Source organism: Choristoneura fumiferana, chromosome 14, assembly GCF_025370935.1.
Source record: "Choristoneura fumiferana chromosome 14, NRCan_CFum_1, whole genome shotgun sequence".
NCBI lineage: Eukaryota > Metazoa > Arthropoda > Insecta > Lepidoptera > Tortricidae > Choristoneura > Choristoneura fumiferana.
This window is the reverse complement of record NC_133485.1, coordinates 15,240,710-15,264,528: the sequence shown is the minus strand read 5'-3', so window position 1 is coordinate 15,264,528 and position 23,819 is coordinate 15,240,710. Positions and strand designations below refer to the sequence as shown.

Sequence of the window (23,819 nt, the reverse complement as noted above, 5' to 3'; positions counted from 1 at the left end):
TACTGAATAAATGATTTTGATTTTGATTTTGATTTTGAATATTAATAAAGCTCCTGCTTCATTAATACTCACAACATCATCGTCAGGAATGCCCAGGGTTCTGAGTATTTCTGCGTTAGACTTTTCCTTGCAGCCAAGAGCCAACATCGCCATCACCATCTCAACTGACAGCGGAGAGCATACTGTAGGTTCCATCGAATTTGCTTCCTGCAAAATGCTGGATTTAAAGAAAATCGCACGAGCAGATAAGGTCACTTCTCCCATTTGTAATTTTTCTCCACACTTTGTTAGTCAAATATCATTAAATTTTAAATTTCATCATGTAGTTTAAGTACGAGAGGAAAATATCAAAAGTTAAAAAAAAACTCGAATAATTTGGCCATTATCAAGTACCATTAGCCAAATATATGGTCTACCGCCTGATTAATTCAAGCAACTTAGTATTTTGAAAAAGCAAAATAAAACAACAAAAACAATAACAAACGATGATGCAAACGTCAAGGCCACAGCGTTATCAGTCAATACAGTGTTTATACTTACATTAAATAACTTCGCCCCGAAATTTGCAATAGAGCGTGATACGAACTCCATATCTAAATACAGACTGGCAGCAAATGAGCTATACTTTGTCCGGTTCTGTCTCCGATCAACGATTACTTAGTACGGTTCTGTGGTATTACCCAGTAGCAAATGACTCAACTTAGTGACGTCATCCGTCTGAGTAAAGTTAATTATAATTATAGTCAATTTTTTAACCCCCGACGCGAAAAGAGGGGTGTTATAAGTTTCATCGCTAAGTAAGTGTGTCTGTGTGTCTGTCTGTAGCACCGTAGCTCTTAAACGGGTGGACCGATTTGAATGTGTTTTTTTTTTATTGAATGCAGGTTTACTAGCGATGGTTCTTAGACATGTTTTGTCAAAATCGGTTCAGCCGTTTCAAGATCAGCTCTTTTGTTCGCTGCGGTAGGAATTTTAGACGCATAATGGGTATTTACTTTACTTTTAAACATATTTTACGCTATAAAACTATGCAAGACTATGGAATTCTCGGCCTGATGCTGCAGCCAGGATATCCAAAACACTAGTAGGTAGTTAGGTACACTCTTGATAAAACTATAGCAGATATATCGTGTTTGGATTCGTTTTGATCAGTATTTTTTTCTACATACTAATATGCGGCGTTTTGTCGGCGTTTTTTCCGGGCAGTTACTTTTTATTCTGAGAAATTACTGTTGACGGATCACGGATATGATGGACCGTATTCATTTCTTAATGTCTCATCTCATTAAAGGAATTTCAAACGGATGTTCTATTTTTATTTGTAAATTGGTTACTTTATCTCTCACTTACTTTTATTAGCATCCTGCATTTTTAACTAACTGTTTGTAAATTATTGTTATGCTCCTTGCCATTAATAATGTTATGACAGTGATAAGTTATCATAAGTATGACTTTGTTATTACGAGCTTTATTAGTGATAATTTGTATGTCATCTTTCCGTTCCGCCTATTATGGACAAGACTGTAGTCGGAATTGACGTCTTGATAGGGAAGAAAATTAATCATTATTGAATAGTTGTGTGCCCTTTTCATTTATGTATGTATGATTTTGTTTTGCAAGATGAGGACACGATATCCTATGAGACTTTTAAAACAAGTTTTAGAACTTATTATCTATTCTTAGGCTGTTTTCATAAAATTGCTTATTCAAATGTATTTTCAAACGATGTTTTCCTTAGCAACATGAATGAAGCAGGACATCAAATAAGCAAACGAAAAAGAACCTTGGCATAGTGCAACAAAACTCAGGTTACTCGGCAAAATGGCAACGAACTCAGTTGTAAACAGGTGACGCTTACATCCGCTATAAAGTCTACACTACAGCGTCAGCATTTCAAATTGAAATGTTCTTCCACGAGATAATGTAAATTTTCAATGAAGTAAAATTTAACTTACGCCTTTCTTGGTTCAGTTTAAGGCACGGACTTACCAACAGTTTTTTTGTTTTTGTTTTGATCATATCGGGCATGGGCAACGTGACAGTAAACCTTGCGGGGCCTCTTTACAGTTGCATTTCCGCTATTATGTTTGCGTCAAGTTTTGGCGTGGTCGGACGGCACGTTGGCATGCAAACAATGAGGGCTATCGCGAATGAATTCGCCGCTAGAGGCGCTAGTGTAGCGTGAGGTCTCCGAAATGTCAAATCTCATAGTTTTTGGGTGAGCTACGCGGGTTTATTTATAATTAGAATAATTTTGTGAATATTTTGCAATACCTGAAATTAATTATGGCAATTATGCGTTACGGGGCAATGAATGTCTGTGTTTTGAGACAGTTTTGTCTTTCGGAAACTTTTGTCCTCCCTTTTTTTCCGAACAAAACGGGACTAAGCAACACTGTGGTTGCTGGATATTTTTATGGTACGGTTTTAAGGTGTATTAAATATGATTTTAATCTAAACTTTGTTTTAACGCCCGTAATAACAGACTCTGAAAGCCACACTTAAAAACCTCACGCAACAGTGCGCCATCTAGTGAGACAAAAAACGATAGCCCTCATTGCAAATGGTTACGTATCCGACCGTTTTACAAGCTTTCATTCGACTTGCAATATTCGTGTGTGTTAGCACAGAATAACTAACCAGCACAGCATGCATATAAGTTAGCAGTCTTGCAGATAGAAGAGATTTAATATTTCCAAAAGAACTCGTTACAATATACTTCTAAATTCAAATAATGGCAGAAAAACAAACGAACTGCTAACATTCATAAAATTTTTGATAAATTTCGTTCTTATCAGCCAGTGGCTTCTGCGTAAATATACCAGAGGTATCTATTTCATCAACCTCTACTGTGACCGATAATTCACGTTGCCAAATATTACAGTGAAATTCGCGATAAGTACAGTCCGATAATTTCGGATCGACGTTTGTACGGATACTAGCAGGCAAAAAATATGTGAAAATCTTTTTTATAGACCAGCTTTAACAAGGATGTCAGTGGAGAAATGGTGTGACTCACTAAATATGGATTATTATCAAACAGTTTTTATAATATAACTAGCGTACAGTTCTGTCCCTGAGGGCTCAGACATTATAAATATATCGCTACGAGTATTGAGCCTGTGGAGAGGAGACTCACGTGGGTAAAACCTAAGGCGCAAAACAACGTAGCCAAAAATAGTTTGGTAATGACATCATGCAAAAAAGTACCGTTATACATCCGTCAACCACAAAGCTATCAGAAAAATCTATTTTATCCAACACACGACGACCCTCTCTCTCGTACTTTCAGACGTGAGAGAAGCAACGCTGACAACGAAGGTGAAGGCGAAGGTCAAGCTTATACCTACTACTAAAGATATTTTATGCTTTAAATTAAACTAGTAAACAGCATTCAAAATGGTAATGCGCTTGGCAACATCCATTGTAGCTCTATCTTTTGACTTTGGGATTTCAGCGAATAAGTGCGAACGAGAGCGCGCTATGTTTGTTATAATTTTTCTATGTTTTTGATTTAATGAGTAAGACATAGCTGTTCTTGGGCATCCATTTTACTATGTAAGTATTATTAATATGGTATTTTATTCTTACCCTGAAAATATTTTGTGAAATTTTATGAAATGGATTGAAAGGTTTGTTTCATGTATTTTTTTAAACTAACGTATGGTAAAAATTTGGATGTAAAAAAACATATTGAAAACAAAATGTACGCAGGAAATGAAAGTTTTTTACTATAATATATTTTATTATATTCAATATGTTTTAAAACAGGCTAGTCCCATTTTGTATTGTTTGTATGATCCACTATAATATAGAGACGTGTCTGCTAAATTTAATATCTCTAGCTAGTTTGATTTACGTTGTGCATTTTTGTCAGTCTGTCAGTCGGTCTGTCACGTATTATTTGGTACCTATTCTTAATTCATAAATACCATAATGACGTTAATTTAAATAAAGTCGTACCTACTTGTATAGGTACTTTGTGTATGACTCACGTAAGTGAAATCGTTTCTTTTCTTTTCTATTTTAATTAGTACCATCATCAAAGCCTAGATTTGGTTCTACATAGATATTAAGTTATAGTTTCATTTAAGTACTAAAAATTACGTAAGTAAATTCAGCGACCTACCTCAAACTTTAGCTAAACATTTATCCCAGAAAGTGTCTTTTATTTTCCTCGTAAAACCGCAATGAGGGCTATCGCGAATGAATTCGCCGCTAGAGGCGCTAGTGTAGCGTGAGGTCTCCGAAATGTCAAATCTCATAGTTTTTGGGTGAGCTACGCGGTTTATTTATGATTAGAATAGTTTTGTGAATATTTTGCAATATCTGAAATTAATTATGGCAAATATGCGTTCCGGGGCAATGAATGTCTGTGTTTTGAGACAGTTTTGTCTTTCGGAAACCTTTGTCCTCCCTTTTTTCCGAACAAAACGGGGACTTTGCAACACTGTGGCATGCTCGATATTTTTATGGTACGGTTTTAAGGTGTATTAAATATGATTTTAAATCTAAACTTTGTTTTCACGCCCGTAATAACAGACTTTGAAAGCCATAATTAAAAACCTCATGCAACAGTGCGCCATCTAGTGAGACAAAAAACGATAGCCCTCATTGGTTGAAAATGGTTACATTATACAAGATAAGTGTTAAGTCGTAACACGCTGACTCAACATAACAGGTTAGTCGGCAAAAGAGCAACGACCTCACTTGTAAACAAAGCCACGTGGTAAACGAAGCGATAGCTGACGATACAAACTGTATTGATAAAGATAAATGTGCTGATGAGACATTTTGCTTCCGCACTAAGCCTACCACTAGACAGTGATATCCTTGTCTGAGTTTATGTTGTTGTATTTTTGGTTGTATTGATACGAGTATTAATTAGTTCTCGAATGGAGACTGAGTCAGCAAGCGCAGCGTACAACGTCCACCAACGAGACGGACGTATGATCTGGTTAAGGCCGACACACCTACATCTTAAGTTCAGCGACCTACCTCAAACTTTGAATTAAAGCTTCTAAACATTGATCCCCGAAAGTATCTTATTTTCCTCATAAAAGCGCAATTGGTTGAAAATGGTTATATTATACGAGATAAGTGTAAAGTTGTAACACGCTGACTCAACATAACAGGTTAGTCGGCAAAAGAACAACGACCTCACTTGTAAACAAAACCACGTGGCAAACGAAGCGATAGCTGACAACGCAAACTGTATTAATAAAGATAAATGTGCTGATGATGAGGCATTTGGCTTCCGCACGAGACAGTTACATCCTTGTCTGAGTTTATATCGTTGTATTGATATTAATAAAAAGTTCTCGACTGGAGACCGTGAATCAGTAAACGCAGCGTAGAACGTCCACCAACAAGATGGATGGATGATCAGGTTAAAGCCGCGGGCTTACGGTGGATGCAGGCCAATATCAACCGAAGCAACTGGAAGTCTAATGCGGAGGCTTCTACCGTTTCTTTCTTTAACCAGCACAAGAGGTAAACGGGGGTTCCAATCTTGTCAGCGTTCCTAATATTTTCACAAATGTTTTCACTCAACCTTTGCATTATGCAGACAGCTCAGGAGTGGAATGAAGTGGAATAGAGACCCGGTGGTGCTCATGTTCGAATCCAAGAAGCATAAGCAGATAATAGAAGTGAGCTTTATCTTAAACCGGATCTTCCCTTACCAACAGGCGTGATTCTGCGCAAACCAAACGAAAGCCTATATTATGCACAAAAAATTAATTCTTAGAACGTAGATAACGCTCGTCGAAAACAATATTGGAAATGGCATCATCCTTAAAAATAAGTTTACCTTGGTGACACTGGAATTGCAACCGCAGGATTATCGCATAAGAGTTATCTTTGCCTCGACGAGCGATGACTAGTGTCCTCTCTTTTGCACTTTCACGTATGAATGAAAGAGAGTGCTGACATTGAAAGGCGAAAGTTAGAAGTACAAGGCCGTTGCTAGTCTAGTTTTTCCCTGTATGAATATTTAAAGCTGAGTTTAAATCTGCAAGAAAAATCTTACATCGGTCGGCCGGTAGATGCTTCTGCTTGCCAATGCCGCCACGTGGCTTTTGTTTACGAGTGAGGTCGTTGCCATTTTACCAACTTAGGTACCTAACCAAAGACCGACATGATTGCTTATCGACACATCTCTTAATAGGCAATAATGTTATCTATAGGTGATATGATGAGATAATTTGATGTACCTTTGACGCGTGTTCCAAAATTGGTAGTAACTACATATGTATTGTACATAGAAGAAAAAGCTGACTGAATAAATGACAGACTTTGATAATATGTTTATGCACATGACTCTGCGCATGGCTTCCTTTTATCATGTCTGTAGACAATGACGTTATTGATGATGATCTTTTGACCGATTTCGGCCATGGTGACCACTACGAGTCCTAATTATTTGTCGTGCAGACGAGGGCTATAGACAGGTTTGACGTTTGAGGAAGTTGCACCACTAAAGGAGTGAATTAAAGGATGAAGTGTTGAAAAATTCAGTACTACCAGATTTGTATCTAAAATGTAATTATAAAACGAACATACTAAAATGATTAATTAAATCGATACCCACTTACAAGCGAAAACAGCGTTCCGCCACACTGTGTATAGTAGGTTCAGAAACAGCCCTGGTCTTCACCTTCTGTCGGCTGAACTTCCTTGTCTCACTTTAGCAATAGTGCGAGAGAGATAACGCCTACGATAGCTATATTAATCTTTGTTTCGCTTTATATTAACGGTTTTGAAAGCACTCTATTGGTGTAAATTCAAGGCCACTTTTATTTCTAATGACATTGCTAAAGTGGTTTTTGTTTTCAGCCAGTTTTGCGGTGCAGGAATACCCAGATGCGAGCATACTAACACAGACACATCTGTATATGTATAACTGTACGCATATAAAATAACGTGCTTCATTCAAGCGATTATCTATAAGTTCAAGCGGGCTTAGTTTCAGCCAGTTGGCTTTTAAACATGGATTCAAAAGTATTGCACAGCATAGCGGAGTTCGCCGTAAAGTTTTGCAATGTGAGTAATCGGTCACGGTGCAGGTTAATGACATAGATTCCAACTGGTATTTTTATACAGATGCCACTGGCTGCTAAGACTGAATTTTATCGAAGCCTATTCAAATAATACGAGTTCGTTTGTTTTCCGCCAATATTTGAATTTAGAAGTAAAGTTTTGAAGTGACTGGATTTAAACTTCATACAATTACTTTCTTTTTAATTAGTTTTCTCCTTTCTGACCATTTTTATTTATTACAGGAGTTGGAAAAAGATAAGACCACAATATGTTCTCCGCTGTCTGCTGAGATAATGCTGGCGCTGCTGGCACTTGGCTGCAAGAACCAGTCGCACGCGGAGGCTGAAGCTGTAAACTTTAGAGTTCATAATATAATTATCAATAGAAAAATCATACTTGGACTGGCGATTGAATACTAATCACAGACATTCCACGATGCACGTCAGTGTACAACTCTTGTGTAATTAAATAGTAATAACTACTGTCTACTGTCTATCTGTATGTACTGTCGAATGAACCCAAAACGTTGGGCCAAAATTGTTATGGAATGGGTCCCTAGTGACGGATACCGTAATAGAGGCAGACCGAAGAGATGGAGGGAGTTTGCCTTCGATAGGCAGGAGTGGAGCAAGAGAGGAGAGGCCTTTGCCCAGCAGTGGGACACAAAAATAGGATAACACTAGTTTTGACCCCATAGTAATTTAATCTCTTTAAGTTCTGCCACACGGTCTATACGCCAAGTTTCATGTAAATTGGTGTCATTGCATGATTGAGTAACAATCTGAATGCTCCACTCATCCACTCAAAGGTTGACTGGTAGAGTTCCCTTAAAGGGATAAGTTCGCCTTTGTACATATGTTTCATTGTTTGTCATCTGTGTTTGTTTACTTATTTTGTACAATAAAGAGTTTACATACAAACATCGAAACATCCAGACATCATCAGAAACTTTCACATTTAATATTAGTAGGGTTACACAATAGCCTGGTTTTACTATTTCAAGCTCGTTTATTAAATAACCGCAAATTTAAAAATAGAACAATGAATGACATGATAAGATGACAGCGATAAAGGGCAGTCGTAAGACCTCGACGGCGGCGTGTCGCAGTGCAACGACCTCACTTGTAAACAAACACGGTGGTAGGGACACTTGTTATACTGTGACGGTGGCCTACATCTGGCGCCTGACAATATCTATGTTATACAACAGACGGACACGGATAACGCTGGTATACGTCGTGCGATATTTTAGATAGCAGGTAGTACCTTGTCCTTGGTCCGTCTGGTCCGGATTGCTACCACCATCTCACTTCGTGAAGAGTTAAAAATGAGAAATGTAATATTTCTAATTTCAATTGGCTTATGCCTTACTATAATATTGCATAATTAATTCGTATCATGGAATACCTATACATAATAAATAATGTTCATAAGCATAATGTTAATTGTCATAACGATGACTTGGCATAGATGTTATCAGCATAACATTCCTATGCATAGATAATTATTAAAATGATGATATAAAAGGCATAATAATGAAATATATTTAGTTTAGTTCCACAAATATATAGACCTCATATTTATTCAACAATTAAATCTTAACTGAAACCTGAATATGGCATATTATAAATTTCACCATAAACTTCCTTAACAACGTAATATCCGCAACAGGATTCGTCAACAAAACAAATTCTAGATCCGTAACAGGCTTCGTCATCAAAACAAATTCTAGATCCGTAACATGCTTCGTCATTGGTCATAACCTAACCTAACCTAACCTAACATAAACCCTAAAGCTATCCCCGGACCGATGCAATCCAGACCCAAACGTACCATAAATACTTGCCGCATTGCCCCACTAAATCGCTAAAGATAATATGCTGCACCAGATAAGAACCGGACGCATTGCCAGAAGTTTAGTCCCTCTCATTCTGAGATGAGGGCTGTGCTCAGCAGTAGGACATAGCTTATAAATTTGACTATTTACCAGTTATACTGACTGACAAAATATTGATTATTTTGATTATCTATATTGTCACAGTTATGTCATTATGGAATTCATATTATAACAATTATCATTATGCGAATTAAGGGGCACCCGGCACATGAGGTATTCTATGCAATATTCTGAGGCAATCATCTGGCGTTGACATTTGAAACCAACGAATGTTATTGTCATTTTAAAGTTCAATATCTCAAAAATGGCTGGACCAATTTTCATGAAACATAGCTTAAAAGAGCTGCAAAGATGCTAGCTGTCACACAAAGAGATGGCATTGAAATCAGTCGTATCTATTTGAATTGCCACAGACAGATGCTTACTAAGTATTTTAGTAAAACTCGTAACCCCTTTTTGCGAGGTGGATTTAAAAAAACAATATCACCGTTATATACATACCTACGTTGTTGCATGGAATTTCTGCGAATTCATTCTCGTTAACCTTGGCAAAAGTAGACAAGAGTAAAAACCAACTGTCTACATAACAACATTTACCCCACAAATTAAAGAGCCAATCGCCAACCTTAACTCTGTTGAAAATCTATCCGTATCTAATGACTTTAGAGTTTTTAATCGATTCTTCCATGTCTGGACATGTGCCACTTCAGTCTCTGAGTCATTGGCTGTTTACAGCTGAGTTCGTTGCCACTCCGCCAATTAATCTGAGTTCTGTTGCACTAAGTCAAGGTCCTTTTTCATTTGCTTATGATGCATATCGATATTCTACTCAGTTTTTGTTTTGTTATGATAAGACGCAACGGATTTTCCTTAATAACAAAAACATTGCACAAACCGGTACAATTCGTGGCATTCTCGCGCGTTGTATTAACCTAGCTCCACACTGCTCGCGAAATTGAACGAGGTTAGACGAATACGATAGTGTGAACTTCGTCTCACTTCGTCCAACTCGGTCGGTACTTCGGTCAACATTACCGACCGTACCAAGTACTTCGTCGAACACTTCGCGAGCAGTGTGGAGCTAGGGTTAGGTACATTGCGAGACCGTTAATCGAACAAGTTTGAAATTAGGTATTTCAATTAGAGATGAAACGGATAGTGGTTTGGCCGGATACCGGATACCGGATAATTGGCGGGGCCGTTGGCCGGATAGCCGGATATCCAGCCGCCGGATATTCGGCCTAGTTTTACGTACAATTAAATTAAGCTAATTCAAACATACGCATGACAATCCGTGCAGGTTGCAACATGTAGAGTATAATTAATTAACTTAGGGGCTGTTTCACCATCCATTGATTAATTTTAACTGACGAATAAATATGATGTCGTTTCTGTTTGTTTTGTTTGAATAGACGCGAGACGGTATCACATTTATCCATCAGTTAAAATTAATCAAGGGGTGGTGAAACAGCCCCTTAAAATAATAAACTGATGTCAATAATTGATAAATTCATAAATAAATACCAGTTTTTTACCATCCGGTAGTCGGCCGGATAGTACGCAACTATCCGGTATTCGGCCGAATAGTAAAATAGTGGCCGGATAGGCCGGATACCGGATACTGGCCGGATATCCGTTGTATCTCGAATTTCAATTCGATATTTGTAAAGGAAGAAAAATACAATTTGCACACACAACACACGAACAAGATATTTTCGAAACACTGCGAACAGATATGACACTAAAACCCTTGACATAATATTATGAAAAACACAGCAGTATCAGGCAAAAGTAAAAAAATAAATGAAAGGACAAACTATTGGCGCACGCTTATTTTGCGGAGGAAAAAAATGGTAAATACAAACTGAAATATAGATGCACAGAAAAAACAGAAAAATAAGACCATCACTGGGAATCGAAAGGAATCAATACACACCACTGATGGTCGTGACATCAGCTTATTTTGTTTTTTCTGTGCATCTATATTTCAGTTTGTATTTTCAATTTAGGTTTTACGGGATGACCGTAAAAGTAAAAATTTGGAATTGAAATAAAAAATACAAAAAGATTCCAAAAAACCAATCTTGAAAAAAATGGTGTTCCTCTTTGGCAAAACATAAAAGACACCGTTAAGCTCGAAGTAGTATTAATCTACTTGAATTTAAAACTCAATTGGGATGTCCCAATTTTTGACAACGTGAGTATAATAAATCGAAAACCGTTTGTGAAGCGTTTTCAGAAATCAGATTCCAAAAATATGGTAAACTGAACAAAATAAACAAAATTTAAGTAATGATCTTCATTTGCCCCTGCAGTGTACCGTCACAAAGGCAGTTCTAAAGCAGGTCTACACTCTAAAGCAAATTGACAGTTTGAAATGTTGCTGTCCTGCTTATAATAGCAAAGAGTGACAAAGATAGAACTTTAATCACATGATGCGCACTCGGCTTTAAACCGTTATCATTTCTTGTAAAGTCCGAAATGTATAGGAGTATTTCTAATGTATTATTACAAATTAAATTATTAAATTACGACGTTACAAGTAAATATAAAAGAATTTAAATATCAGATATAATAAAAAATATTTATTTACTATCACACCATTAAACAAACATAGGAATAATCGAAGCTAAAAGAAGAGAAATAAATAAAACTATTTGTCATGGTTCATTTAGGGCCCTCAACCGTGCTCAGTATTATTGTCATATTATTATTGTAATGCCACAGATTATGTTATGTACGACCCGAAGGTACGACCTGAATTTTTCTAGGCAATGGAACGTGACTGTCTCACTGTGACGTCATCCAGCGTATTTCGTAAAAAAAAAAAAAAAAAAAATACTCATCCAAATTCAAAATCGATGAAAATGGTATCTTAAAATATGCTATTCTTACCAAAAATAAAATAAAAACGATAGGTTAAATTTTTTTTTTTTTGGTGCATCCCAATTGCAGATACGTATGACTGAAATCCCAAACTCAATAAATGCTATCTATTTTGATAAGATGACATAATCAAGTTGTTTAGGCCAGTCTGAATTACGGACTGCGACCACGATTATGTGCGTCCTACGACTAGGTGAGCGATTTTCAGTTCATTGCGCGATTGAGACGTTCACCGCGAAACAGTTAATAAGAAAACACACAGTGTATGCGAAACTTTTTTCCGCGTCGCAAGACTTAGTTTATTCTTAATTGCTCGGCAAAATCCAGACAGGCCACGCCTTGCATATAAAAGTCAGCCAGTACGATTTTCAACCAGTCAGAGAGTATACATGGAGAAGCAAGTATCGCATTCTATCGCAAAATTTGCTGCGAAGTTTTGCAATGTGAGTTGTTTTTATTATTCATTAAGAATTAATATAAGAATAATTAGTTAATACAATTTACACGCCGTAAGGTAAAGCATGTAGGACTTCTTTTCTTTTTTATGTGTACTTACCAACTGTATTTAACTATTACTCATGTTTAAGCAAATAAAACATTTTTATCTTTATCTTTAATAGTAATTTTATTAGGAAATGGTTCGCCACAGGTCTTATTTCCTAGTATTTTCCTTCTAGTGAAATTATTACTCAAACCTAGCAGTACCCGATCCGCACTCGAGTTGTTTTTCTGGTTTTTACCCCCCATCCATGCCTGTGCCGCACACACCCACGCGCGCACACATACATTGGCGAGTGTGCATACGTCATACAGTTTAATGTAAAAGGTAATTAGTATGTAGCAGGCATTTCGTGACTTAGATACGTATTTTATTTCTTTCTCCGTGTTATGATAATGTTAAGAATAAATTTTGCAGGTGGTAGGATCAGGTGGTAGGATCTTGCTCGCTAATCCTGCCGTGAAGCAGCAGTGCTTGCACTGTTGTGTTTCGGCGTGGAGAGTAAGACAGCCGGTGAAATAACTGGCACTTGAGGTATCCGGTCTTAGGCCTCTAGGTTGGCAACGCATCTGCAATACCCCTGGTTACAGATGTTTATGGGCGGTGGTGATATCTTACCATCAGGAGAACACTTGCTCGTTTGCCATCCAGTCGTATAAAAAAAAATCTTTCTTCTACTTTATTTTTTCAAATGTGTCTCCGTCTGCATTAGCTGTGTTCTTCTTAACTATGTTTCGTATCCCTTTAGTGACCCTTAAATTTTCAGGAATTGGGGACGACCAAGACTTCAATATGTTCGCCGCTGTCTGCTGAGATAGTGCTGGCGCTGCTGGCGCTCGGCTGCAAGAACCAGTCCCAAGCAGAACTGCTGAAGGCTCTGGACATGACTGACGATGAGGTTGTATTTTTAAACATACAATTTTCATCCAAAATACCGTATCCGGAGTAATTCTTAAATAAATGAAATTTAAATAAAAAAGTATTATTAGTAAACCGTATTAGTGAAGCCATGGTGGCCTAGCGGTTTGAGAAGCCGTGGTGGCCTAGTGGTTTGACCTATCGCCTCTCAAGCAGAGGGTCGTGGATTCAAACCCCGGCTCGCACCTCTGAGCTTTTCGAAATTCATGTGCGGAATTACATTTGACATTCACCACGAGCTTTGCGGTGAAGGAAAACATCGTGAGGAAACCTGCACAAACCCGCGAAGCAATTCAATGGTGCGTGTGAAGTTCCCAATCCGCACTGGGCCCGCGTGGGAACTATGGCCCAAGCCCTCTTGTTCTGAGAGGAGGCCTGTGCCTAGCAGTGGGACGTATATAGGCTGGGATGAGATGGAATATTAGTATGATTATTAGGATACCTACTAACCGCATCGTTCTTTTTCAGGTTCGATCAACATTTTCTTTTCTCAAGTCAAAGCTCCAGTCCATTCAAGGCGCTACTTTAAACGTAGCCAACAGGGTTTATTTGCAGTTGGGTAGTGAACTTAAGCCTGGTGTAAAAACGGACGCTAACGAAGTGTTCGAATCTAGTCTAGAACAGCTGGATTTCAATGAAAGCGTAGCTGCTGCTGGTGCGATTAATAAATGGGTGAGATACAACAAGAACTTGTAACTAAGTAAGACATTGACGTCCTCCTTATGCTGATAAAATATGAGAGCTATTAGAATTGGATCTGGATTATTACCTTCTATTTTATGCTGTCAACACAGCTGCAATGTTCTGGTGGTGTTTCTCATTTTCTATTAGGAGACCCACAAGTTGCATTTCCAACCTTTGTACAACACCAGATCTGACTTCAAGTCCAAGCGATTAGTAAAAGAGCAATTTTATTCGCGTTTTTTTATTACAGAAGCTATTTTTACCTTTGGAAAAGTAAAAATAAGGCTAAAGGTTTCAGTATATAACAGACTATTAATTGTAGCTTAGAAGAAACCCTGGTTGTCTGTCTCTGGAAATACAGTCGATAGGAGCGAAATATTAATTAATTATGTTGCTGTTACCAGGTAGCTGAAAAGACCGACTACAAGATCACAAACATCGTTTCCCCCGATATGCTGAATAATGAAACCCGCGTGGTGCTGGTCAATGCGATGTACTTCAAGGTAAGACTACAGACGACTCTTCTTTTTAACGCAAGAACAAAACAAATACATGACCTTTTTGCAAATTACTTTGACAAAAGGGGATCAAGATTTTTTAAAACAAAATCAGTATATCAGCTCTTGGACTTTTCAATTATCCATATCTGTTAAGACTGTTTTCAGTTCAGGATCTTTGGCCATCGTTTTAACGGGCTTTCTATTAGTATATTTTATTTATGTGGCATACTAAAGGTATGTAAATATACCACAAACAACTCCTAGAAGTAAACTAAATTATGGTAAAAGATGATGACGCATCAAAATGTAAGCACGCATAGCAATCAATCGTCGACTGCATGACTTTATGTGAATAGATTCTGTAGTCTATGTTTTTTGTTTAAGTACCTACTCGTACTGTAGTTATTAATAATCTGCATTTAACATCAAACAACATTTAAAACATTTACATCTACATACATCTAGTACCGTTTTACATTTTCAGGGTTCATGGGAAAAACCGTTTCCAGAATATAGTACCCACGACAGACCTTTTCATATAAATAACCATACTACAATTAAAGTACCACAGATGGCGATGAGTAACCAAACTTTTAACTTCGGGATCAGCGAAGAACTAAAGGCAAGGGTAAGTTACCAAAACTTTTGACTGAAATTTTAATTTTAGACTTTTTGTTGAACCAATGTTTTTATTGATGATTTTTTTAAGTTAATTGATAGGTAATGATAAGCTTTCTCAGTAAATAAATGTTAACAGTTTATGTTTACAAAGCTTTTGTAAAAAAATCAACTCATAGGGTTCTTGAAAAAAAAAACTAAAGCCACTAACACAAAATTTATTAATGTTCATACATCTTGTTATATTATTGTATGTTGTAGATACTTAAATACTAGACGCTAGATAGTTATGTATAATAAAATTATAAGCTTGTTTCGTCACTCTACTAAGTTAAAATTTCCAGCTGCTACAAATAAAGTATGAAGGCAACGAGGCTAGCATGGTGATCGTGTTGCCAGACGAAGTCGAGGGTCTTAGCTCTGTGCTCCAAAAGTTGGCTACGGGACACAACATTATGACTGACATAGAAAAAATGAGGCCTAAAAACTATCTCGATATCGCGATACCAAAGTTCAAAGTGGAAACAACAATAGATTTGAAAGAGTTACTGCCCAAGGTAAAATTAGTAAGCTGATTTTTTTTCTGTGGTTGTACTTGTTATTTTTTTAAATGAATGACACAATTTCAGCTGGGAATCAAATCCATATTCAACAAAAACACGTCAGATATATGTATGCTGACGTCAGATGAAGAAAACGCAAGGCTGTTCGTGTCTGAAGCGATCCAGAAAGCCTTCATCGTCGTGGATGAAAAGGGTTCCGAAGCCGGCTGTTGTATAAGCAGTAAGTTTTTCTAGCATGTTTATATTGGTTCCATATTTATTTTAATTTGTACAAATTGGCATTAAAGACGATACAACTAACACAATTTAAGTAGACCATTGAAACACATAATTCTACATCAGATCACCAAATATGTAAAGAAAAAATATTAAACAATTCACTTTTAAATGAAAATCAACCTTTTAGTAATAAATATAAATACTTAGATAGTAAAATAAAACAACGAATATATTTTAACGTTCATTCATTACAAATCATTACAAATTTAGTCACTAAGAAAATCGTTGATATTTGTACTTCTAGTTCCACTTACTCTTATCTAAAATGTCATCACTAAACAATGTAACAAGACTAATTTACAAAATGGTAAAGTTTGACGTCAGATCCGCCTAAAATATTTTTAGCCAACAGTGTTACACCAAAAGGCTTAAAATTCAAGGTTACACGCCACACGCAAGTAACTCCTTAATACACAATAGAGAAAAGCATTTTAGAAAGAGACGTTAATATAGACATTTAAAAAATAACGATTTATTCATTCTCTACCGAATCATTTTTTCCTTTTAAGGCTTTGACTGTATATCTTTATTTTTATAACAAATCTCAAATTCCGGAGTTTTCGAATACCGCATTTTCAATGATTTTGTTTTTACTTTCAGTGATCATGCAGCTGGTTTCTGCCATTCCGAACCAAAACTTCATCGCCGACCGGCCCTTCCTGTACCTGCTGATCGCTCATCAGATTCCCATCTTCATCGGTGTTTTCGAAGGCAGCGAGTATGCTCAAACAAGTTCACCTGGAGTATCTTAATCAGGCTAATTTAACGTACAATAGCGTTCAAGGCACTGAGCAAAGTAGGTGCACTAAAAGTTTAATTTAAGGCACTGAGGTGAAAGTAAGCAAAATGTAAGTCACTAAATGTGTTAAAAATAAAAAAAAATATACCGAATTGGTTGTTTTATTTTATGTAAGATCCGCATGCTCGTTTGTCAGCTATTTGTTTTATAAAAAAAAACTAAGAAAACTTATGGCGTTTAGCTGCTAAACAATTAGCGGGCAGCGCCGATATTTCCACACCGACCATGGTAAGTTGACTCATGTTTCTGCGTGTGTTCCTGCGAAAAAAAAACATTTTAATTTCAATGTGATAATAGGGCTACTACGAAGTACGAAAATTGAAGTTCGTGTCGTTCCATCCCTCTGACAGATATACTATTTAATACAAGAGCGAGAGGGACGGTACGATGCGAACTTCTATTTTCGAACTTACGATTAGGCCCTCTGTTTATTTTGTCAGATTTTACCTGCACCTAATTAACGTAACATTCGCTAGAATACTCATTCATTACAAGTGAATACTCAAGTTTATCATCACCTTTACATTTCTCTCCTCGCATTTATAGCGCAATGAGGGCTATCGCGTATAAATTCGCCACTAGAGGCGCTAGTGTAGCGTGAGGTCTCCGAAATGTCAAATCTCATAGTTTTTGGGTGAGCTACGCAGGTTTATTTATAATAAGAATAATTTTATGAATATTTTGCAATATCTGAAATTAATTATGGCAAATATGCGATCCGGGGCAATGAATGTCTGTGATTTGGACAGTTTTGTCTTTCGGAAACCTTTGTCCTCCCTTTTTTCCGAACAAAACGGGGACTATGCAACACTGTGGCATAGTCGATATTTTTATGGTACGGTTTTAAGGTGTATTAAATATGATTTTAATCTAAACTTTGTTTTCACGCCCGTAATAACAGACTTTGAAAGCCATACTTAAAAACCTCACGCAACAGTGCGCCATCTAGTGAGACAAAAAACGATAGCCCTCATTACACAATAGCCTGGTTTTACTATTTCAAGCTCGATTCTTAAATGACCGCAAATTTAAAAACAGAACAATAAATCACATGATAACAGCGATAAACGGCTATAAGCAGCCCTAAAGACCTTGACTCGGCGTGTTGTAGTCTACGCTGCATTAGAGCAACGACCTCACTTGTAAACAAACACGGTGGAAGGGAAACCTGTTATACTGTGACGGTGGCCTCAATCTGGCGTCTGACAATATCTATGTTATACAACAGACAGACACGGAAAACGCTGGTATGCGTCGTGCGATACTTTAGGTAGCGGGTAGTAGGACATTGTCCTTGATCCGTCCAGATCTCTACCACCATCTAACTCCGCTAGAAGCTGCTCTGTTCCATCGTGGAGTATAAAATAGCTGGTGAAATTACTGGCACGTGAGGAGTACTGGGTCTAACTCAAATTGGCATAATGTTATTTCGCATACTTATTATTTCGTATAACATTAATTCACATAATTGTCATACCTAACGATGACTTAACATAGATGTTATCAGCATAACGTTCCTTTGCATATTTATTAAAATGATGAATAAATAAAAAGCATAAATGATGAAAAAAGGCATAATAATGAAAAAAAAAGTTTAGGACCTTTCATTCTTTTACCTATTTACCAGTTATACTAAAGTGACAAATGTTGATTATTTTGATTATCTGTATATCTCACAGTTATGTCATGCATGCCAAATCTGTTATACGAATGTATACTATAACAATTATCATTAGGCGAATTAAGGGACACCCGGCACATGAGGTATTCTAGGCAATATTCTGAGGCAATTCTCTGGCGCTGACATTTTAAACAAACAACCCTTATAACTAACCCTTTAAACTTCAATATCTCAAATATGGCTAAACCGTTTTTCATGAAACATATCTAGAAACAACTGCAAAGAAGCTCGCTTTCACGTAAAGAAAATGCATCGAAATCAGTCGCATCTATTTAATGCCAAAGACAAATAGTCAAACTCGTAACCCCTTTTTGAGTTGGGGGTTAAATCAAACGATTTCACCATTATTTATATTATTATATTACTTCGTTGAAATTTCTGCGAATTCATTCTCGTTAATCTTGGCAAAGCTAGACAAGAGTCATATCTAACTGTCTACATAACAACAGTCACGCTACAAACCAAAGAGCCAATCACTAACCTTAACTCTCTTGATAATCTATCCGTATCTAAAGACTTTAGAGTTTAAACTCGATTGTTCCATATCTGAATAAGTGTATTCTGTCACTGAGTCACTGGCTGTTTACAACTGAGTTCGTTGCCACTCCGCCACTTAACCTGAGTTCTGGTTGCACTACTTCAAGGTTCTTTTTCGCTTGCTTATAAGTAAGTATATTTTTATTCAGTTTGTGTTACCGAATGATAAGTACGAGTATGTTATGGCATGACTCAACGGACTTTCCTTAAAAACAAAAACATTGCACAAACCGGCACAATTTGTAGCCAACAAAAATTTTGCTCAATATTGTGACAGTTTTCCTATTAAGCTGTCAGAAATTATCATGATTCGATATCTGTAAAGAAAATGCAAAATCAGTAACTGGTAACACAACACAGTCCAAAACTTAAACAAAACTATGCCGAATTCTAGCATCCACAAAATATAGTAACCTCATAATGTGGCAAGCTTAGGAGACAAGTGAAAATGACAGTACAGCAAAATAAAAATAGTAGTCAGTTAATAATAATATATCATCACTATTTAATTGTTATACTATTTTTGTTTTTATATTTCTTATATTCACATATTATGTGAAAATTATTTCGTGACAGATGTTTGTCTAAAAAGGTCTAACTTGTAACGGGTCCCGACTGTTGAACTTAAAATTAGCTACTTATTACAAGCTTTTATTTAGTTTCACCTGTCCCGTTATCTGTCTGTCTGTCTGTAGTCAAAATCTTACAAGTGAAATTCGACCAACTTACGGTACCTAGTCGGATTGACTTGAAATTTGGCATACTTACTTATACATTAATCTAGTAGTGACATCCTGGTAGTTTGGCCAGGATCGTCTCCGCAGGACGGAACTCATCAACGGTTAATAGCATCGACTTGATATTTGGTATGCAAATGTTGTTTGGGTGAGGCACGCTAAGTTTGCGTGTGTGAGGAAAAATTATGTTCCACCTTAGCAAAGCATAAGAGATACCGTTAGGTTCAAGTAGTATTATCTACATACTTTAATAAAATTAAAGACTCAATTGCAGGTACGTTCGATAGAGAATTCCAAACTCAGTCAACTGAATAGATCATATTAGAGTGTTAGGTAGAACTGCGACCCTCAGTGCGCGAGCCGAGCGAGCGAAGCGAGCGTGCCGCGGCAGCGGCCGGTGAAGTGCCAGAACCGAACATTTTTTGCTAATACTTGTATGATGAATATAAATGTTTGTAGTAGGTACTTGAGTCTTGGATGTTTGTATGTATTTAATTAAGTATGTATGTCTGTTCTACCCGTAGTTTAGCACCCCTAGAACAAACTTTGCTTAGTTTGGGGCTGGGTCAATTGGTGTAATTTGTGAGAAGATATTATTATTATTATTTCATTCATTGTACACCATTATCGTCAAATTTCAGTTCAATTATTTGATGATCAATATTATTTGCCAGTGATTATAATTAATTTTCAGGAAGCCATTTCTATATTGTTTGGTGATTCAGTTTTAGTGACACATCTATAATTTTGGAACCCAATATATTTATTTGATGATCAATATTATTTCCGAGTAATTTTAAAATAATATTTAGGTAACCGTTTTAATATTATTTGGTGATTCAATTTAGGTGACAGATATACTATTTTAGGAACAAATATTATTTATTAGGTCGCCGAAAACGCATTTATTAAGAGATCAATAAAATCATATACGCTTATTAAAACAAGTTCAATAAATTATGTTTTTATTTGATCTACCTACATTTTTTTCCTACCGCGGCAACACTGTGCGTTGCAAGACTTTGTTTACTCTTAGTTGCTCGGAAAATCCAGACAGGCGGCGGCTTTTCCTATAAAAGCCAGCCAGTGCTATTTTGATCCAGTTAGAGAGCAAATATGGAGAATCAAGTATCTCATTCTATCGCAACATTTGCGGCGAAGTTTTGCAATGTGAGTTTTTTTTTATTAAAATAAACACGACAATAGTTAGTAATCAGGAAATGGTCTGCCGCAGGTCCTATTTCCTAGTATTTCCCTTCTAGTGAATTTATTATTCGTACTTAGCAGTACCCGATCCGCACTCGATTTTTTTTCCGGTTTTTACTCCCCATCCATCCCTGTGCTGGCAAAGATTGAATAAGTGCATTCATAGGAAAGCTCTTCATCGCACTTACGCTGTGTCACACACTTGCACACACATTGGCGATTGCGCCAATGAGCGCATACCTACATCATCCACTTTGATGTATAAGTATGTAGCAGATATTTCGTTAATGTCAGGTATAAATTATTTCTTTCTTCTTTAATTTTTAAATGTGTCAGGCACCTCTGCTGTTTTCTTCTTATGTTTCTTTAGTTTCGTTACCTTTAGTGACTTTTTTTTCAGGAATTGGGGACGAACAAGACTTCAATATGTTCGCCGCTGTCTGCTGAGATAGTGCTGGCGCTGCTGGCGCTCGGCTGCAAGAACCAGTCCCAAGCAGAACTGCTGAAGGCTCTGGACATGACTGACGATGAGGTTGTATTTTTAAACATAGAATCTGCATCCAAAATAAAGTATTTCCGGAGTAATTATTAAATAATTTAAATAAAAATAAATAGTAATATTAGTAAGATTATTAGGATACCTACTAAACGCGTCGTCTTTTTTTAGATTCGATCATCGTTTTTCTTTCTCAAGTCGAAGCTCCAGTCAATTCAAGGCACTACTTTAAACGTAGCCAACAGGGTGTATTTGCAGTTGGGTAGTGAACTTAAGCCTGGTGTAAAAAAGGACGCTGAAGAAGTGTTCGAGTCGAGTCTAGAACAGCTGGATTTCAAGGAAAGCGTAGCTGCTGCTGGTGCGATTAATAAATGGGTAAGTTAAAACAATAACTTGTCACTTAGTAAAACATTGGCGTCCTCCTTATGCTATTATAATATGAGGGCTATTAAAAAAACACCAGATCTGATTTCTAGTTAAAGCGATTGATAAAAAGCAATTTCATTCGCGTTTCTTTGATCACAGATGCTTTTTGCCCCTGGAAAAGTGATAATAAGGCCAAAGATTTAAGTACTAATTGTTTCAGTAACAGACTATTAACTGTAGCTTAGAATAACCCTAGGTTGTCTGTCTCTGGAAATACAGTCGATAGGAGCGAAATATTAATTCATTATGTTGCTGTCACCAGGTAGCTGAAAAGACCGACGACAAGATCACAAACATCGTTTCCCCCGATATGCTGAATAATGAAACCCGCGTGGTGCTGGTTAATGCGATGTACTTCAAGGTAAGACTACAGACGACTCTTCTTTTCAAAGCAAGAACAAAATAAAAACACGGCCTTTTTTTTACCTTGACCAAAGGGGTCAGGATATTTTTACGGAAATATAATGGACAATCACTTAAAAGTACTACAAACACAAATTCAGTATATCATTATCAGCTTTGAACATGAAACACCGTGAGACTCACTCATATTTAAATATAATGACCCGGATAACTCACGTCTTAAATCGAGTTTAGCTCGACATGTTTCGGGCTAATCCGTAGCCCTTCGTCTTCGGAGCAACGCGACTCAGCGGCTGCTGCAACACGCGCACTGCGCGCCGCCGCTCTGCTCGCGCGACTACCCGACGAAACTGACACCGGCACACAACTACCCGCGTTTTCATCATCATTACAACTGTCAAATGTAGGGTAGCACACAACACTAACAATATCGCTCTGTAAAGGTACGTTCACACACACCGATGACGCAGCACGAGTATTTAACACCGTTTTCCAACTCGGAGGTACCGTCCAACCACTATCCGGTTGAAATTCGGCCGACGACTAATCTCGATGGCTTCACGCACTTTCCGCGGAATGAAAAATTTCTCTCTCGCAAGAACAGATACCTTATCAAATCTGATATAGTGCGTCGAATCCGAGTTCATTGAGTGCTCGGCCACAGCAGACCCCTTGTCGTCCTGTTTCCTCATACTGCGTATGTGCTCCGATACCCTTGTGGAAACGTTTCGTCAGTCTCTCCAATATAGCTCTTGCCACAGGCATAGGGAATCATATATACCCCGGGCCACTCAGGGGCTCCTTATCCTTCGGCGAACGTACCAACTGTCTGAGCTGCATATGAGGACAGAAAATCGACTTGATGCTATATCTTCGGCGTAACAAGTGTCCGATTTTATCCGTCACCCCTTTTATAAACGGTAAATATACCGGAACCCTCTCAGCTCCCACCGGCCTATGACGAGTCGACACGTTCACCACACGGTTGCACTGCCTCCAGTTGTACCATTGCTTTCCAAAACCGTCTCACGTGACTCAGTTCACGATCCACAATTTTGGATCACAAATATTCAAGGCTCGATTTATCAACGTTCTAGGCAAAGAAGACAAATGACAAGGATGGTGGTGTGAATCTGCCCTCAAGTATCGATCCGTATGAGTTGGCTTACGATAAACTGTAGTTTCCAATTTACCACAGGGTCCCCGCATAACCAAAACATCTAAAAACGGCAACTGCCCATCATTCTCAATCTCCACCGTGAACTTAACCTTATCGTGCAAAGTGTTAAGGTAGTCCGAAAACTGCGACAAACTATCCCTGGACACAATCGCAAAAACGTCATCCACGTACCGCCACCAATATCTGGGAACAACGGGAGCGTTGTTTAAGCTCTTCCCTCCAACCACTCCATAAAAATATTGGCGGTGACCGGAGCAATCGGTGAACCCATGGCCACTCCATCAACTTGCAAAAAGTAATCACCGCGCCAAACCAAATAGCCGCTCTTCAAACACAACTCAATTCCTCACTGACACATAATAGGTCAGATATAATCTTAAAGTCTCGTCTCCGGCACATGGTGAAAAGAGAAGTAACGTCAAAGCTAACATCAGTTCATCCTCACGCATATGACATCATTCAACAAGGCAACGAAGTGTTTTGAATCTCTAATAAAACTCGACGACTTC

General features: G+C 37.5%; 2 protein-coding genes across 2 annotated transcripts in view; one reads left to right on the top strand and one right to left on the bottom strand.

Moving 5' to 3' along the window:
* Window positions 1-23,819, bottom strand: part of LOC141435293 (serine protease inhibitor 3/4-like) — a gene marked incomplete at its 3' end in the record, with an annotated part of 78,659 nt that overhangs the window by 36,437 nt on the left and 18,403 nt on the right.
* On the top strand, window positions 12,197-16,760 carry LOC141435289 (serine protease inhibitor 3/4-like). Its single transcript, XM_074097989.1, has 8 exons — window positions 12,197-12,267; window positions 13,090-13,221; window positions 13,710-13,913; window positions 14,330-14,428; window positions 14,910-15,053; window positions 15,388-15,600; window positions 15,673-15,826; window positions 16,486-16,760. Exons 1-8 carry the CDS (start codon window positions 12,214-12,216, stop codon window positions 16,635-16,637), a joined length of 1,152 nt encoding a protein of 383 aa, XP_073954090.1. The 5' UTR covers window positions 12,197-12,213; the 3' UTR covers window positions 16,638-16,760.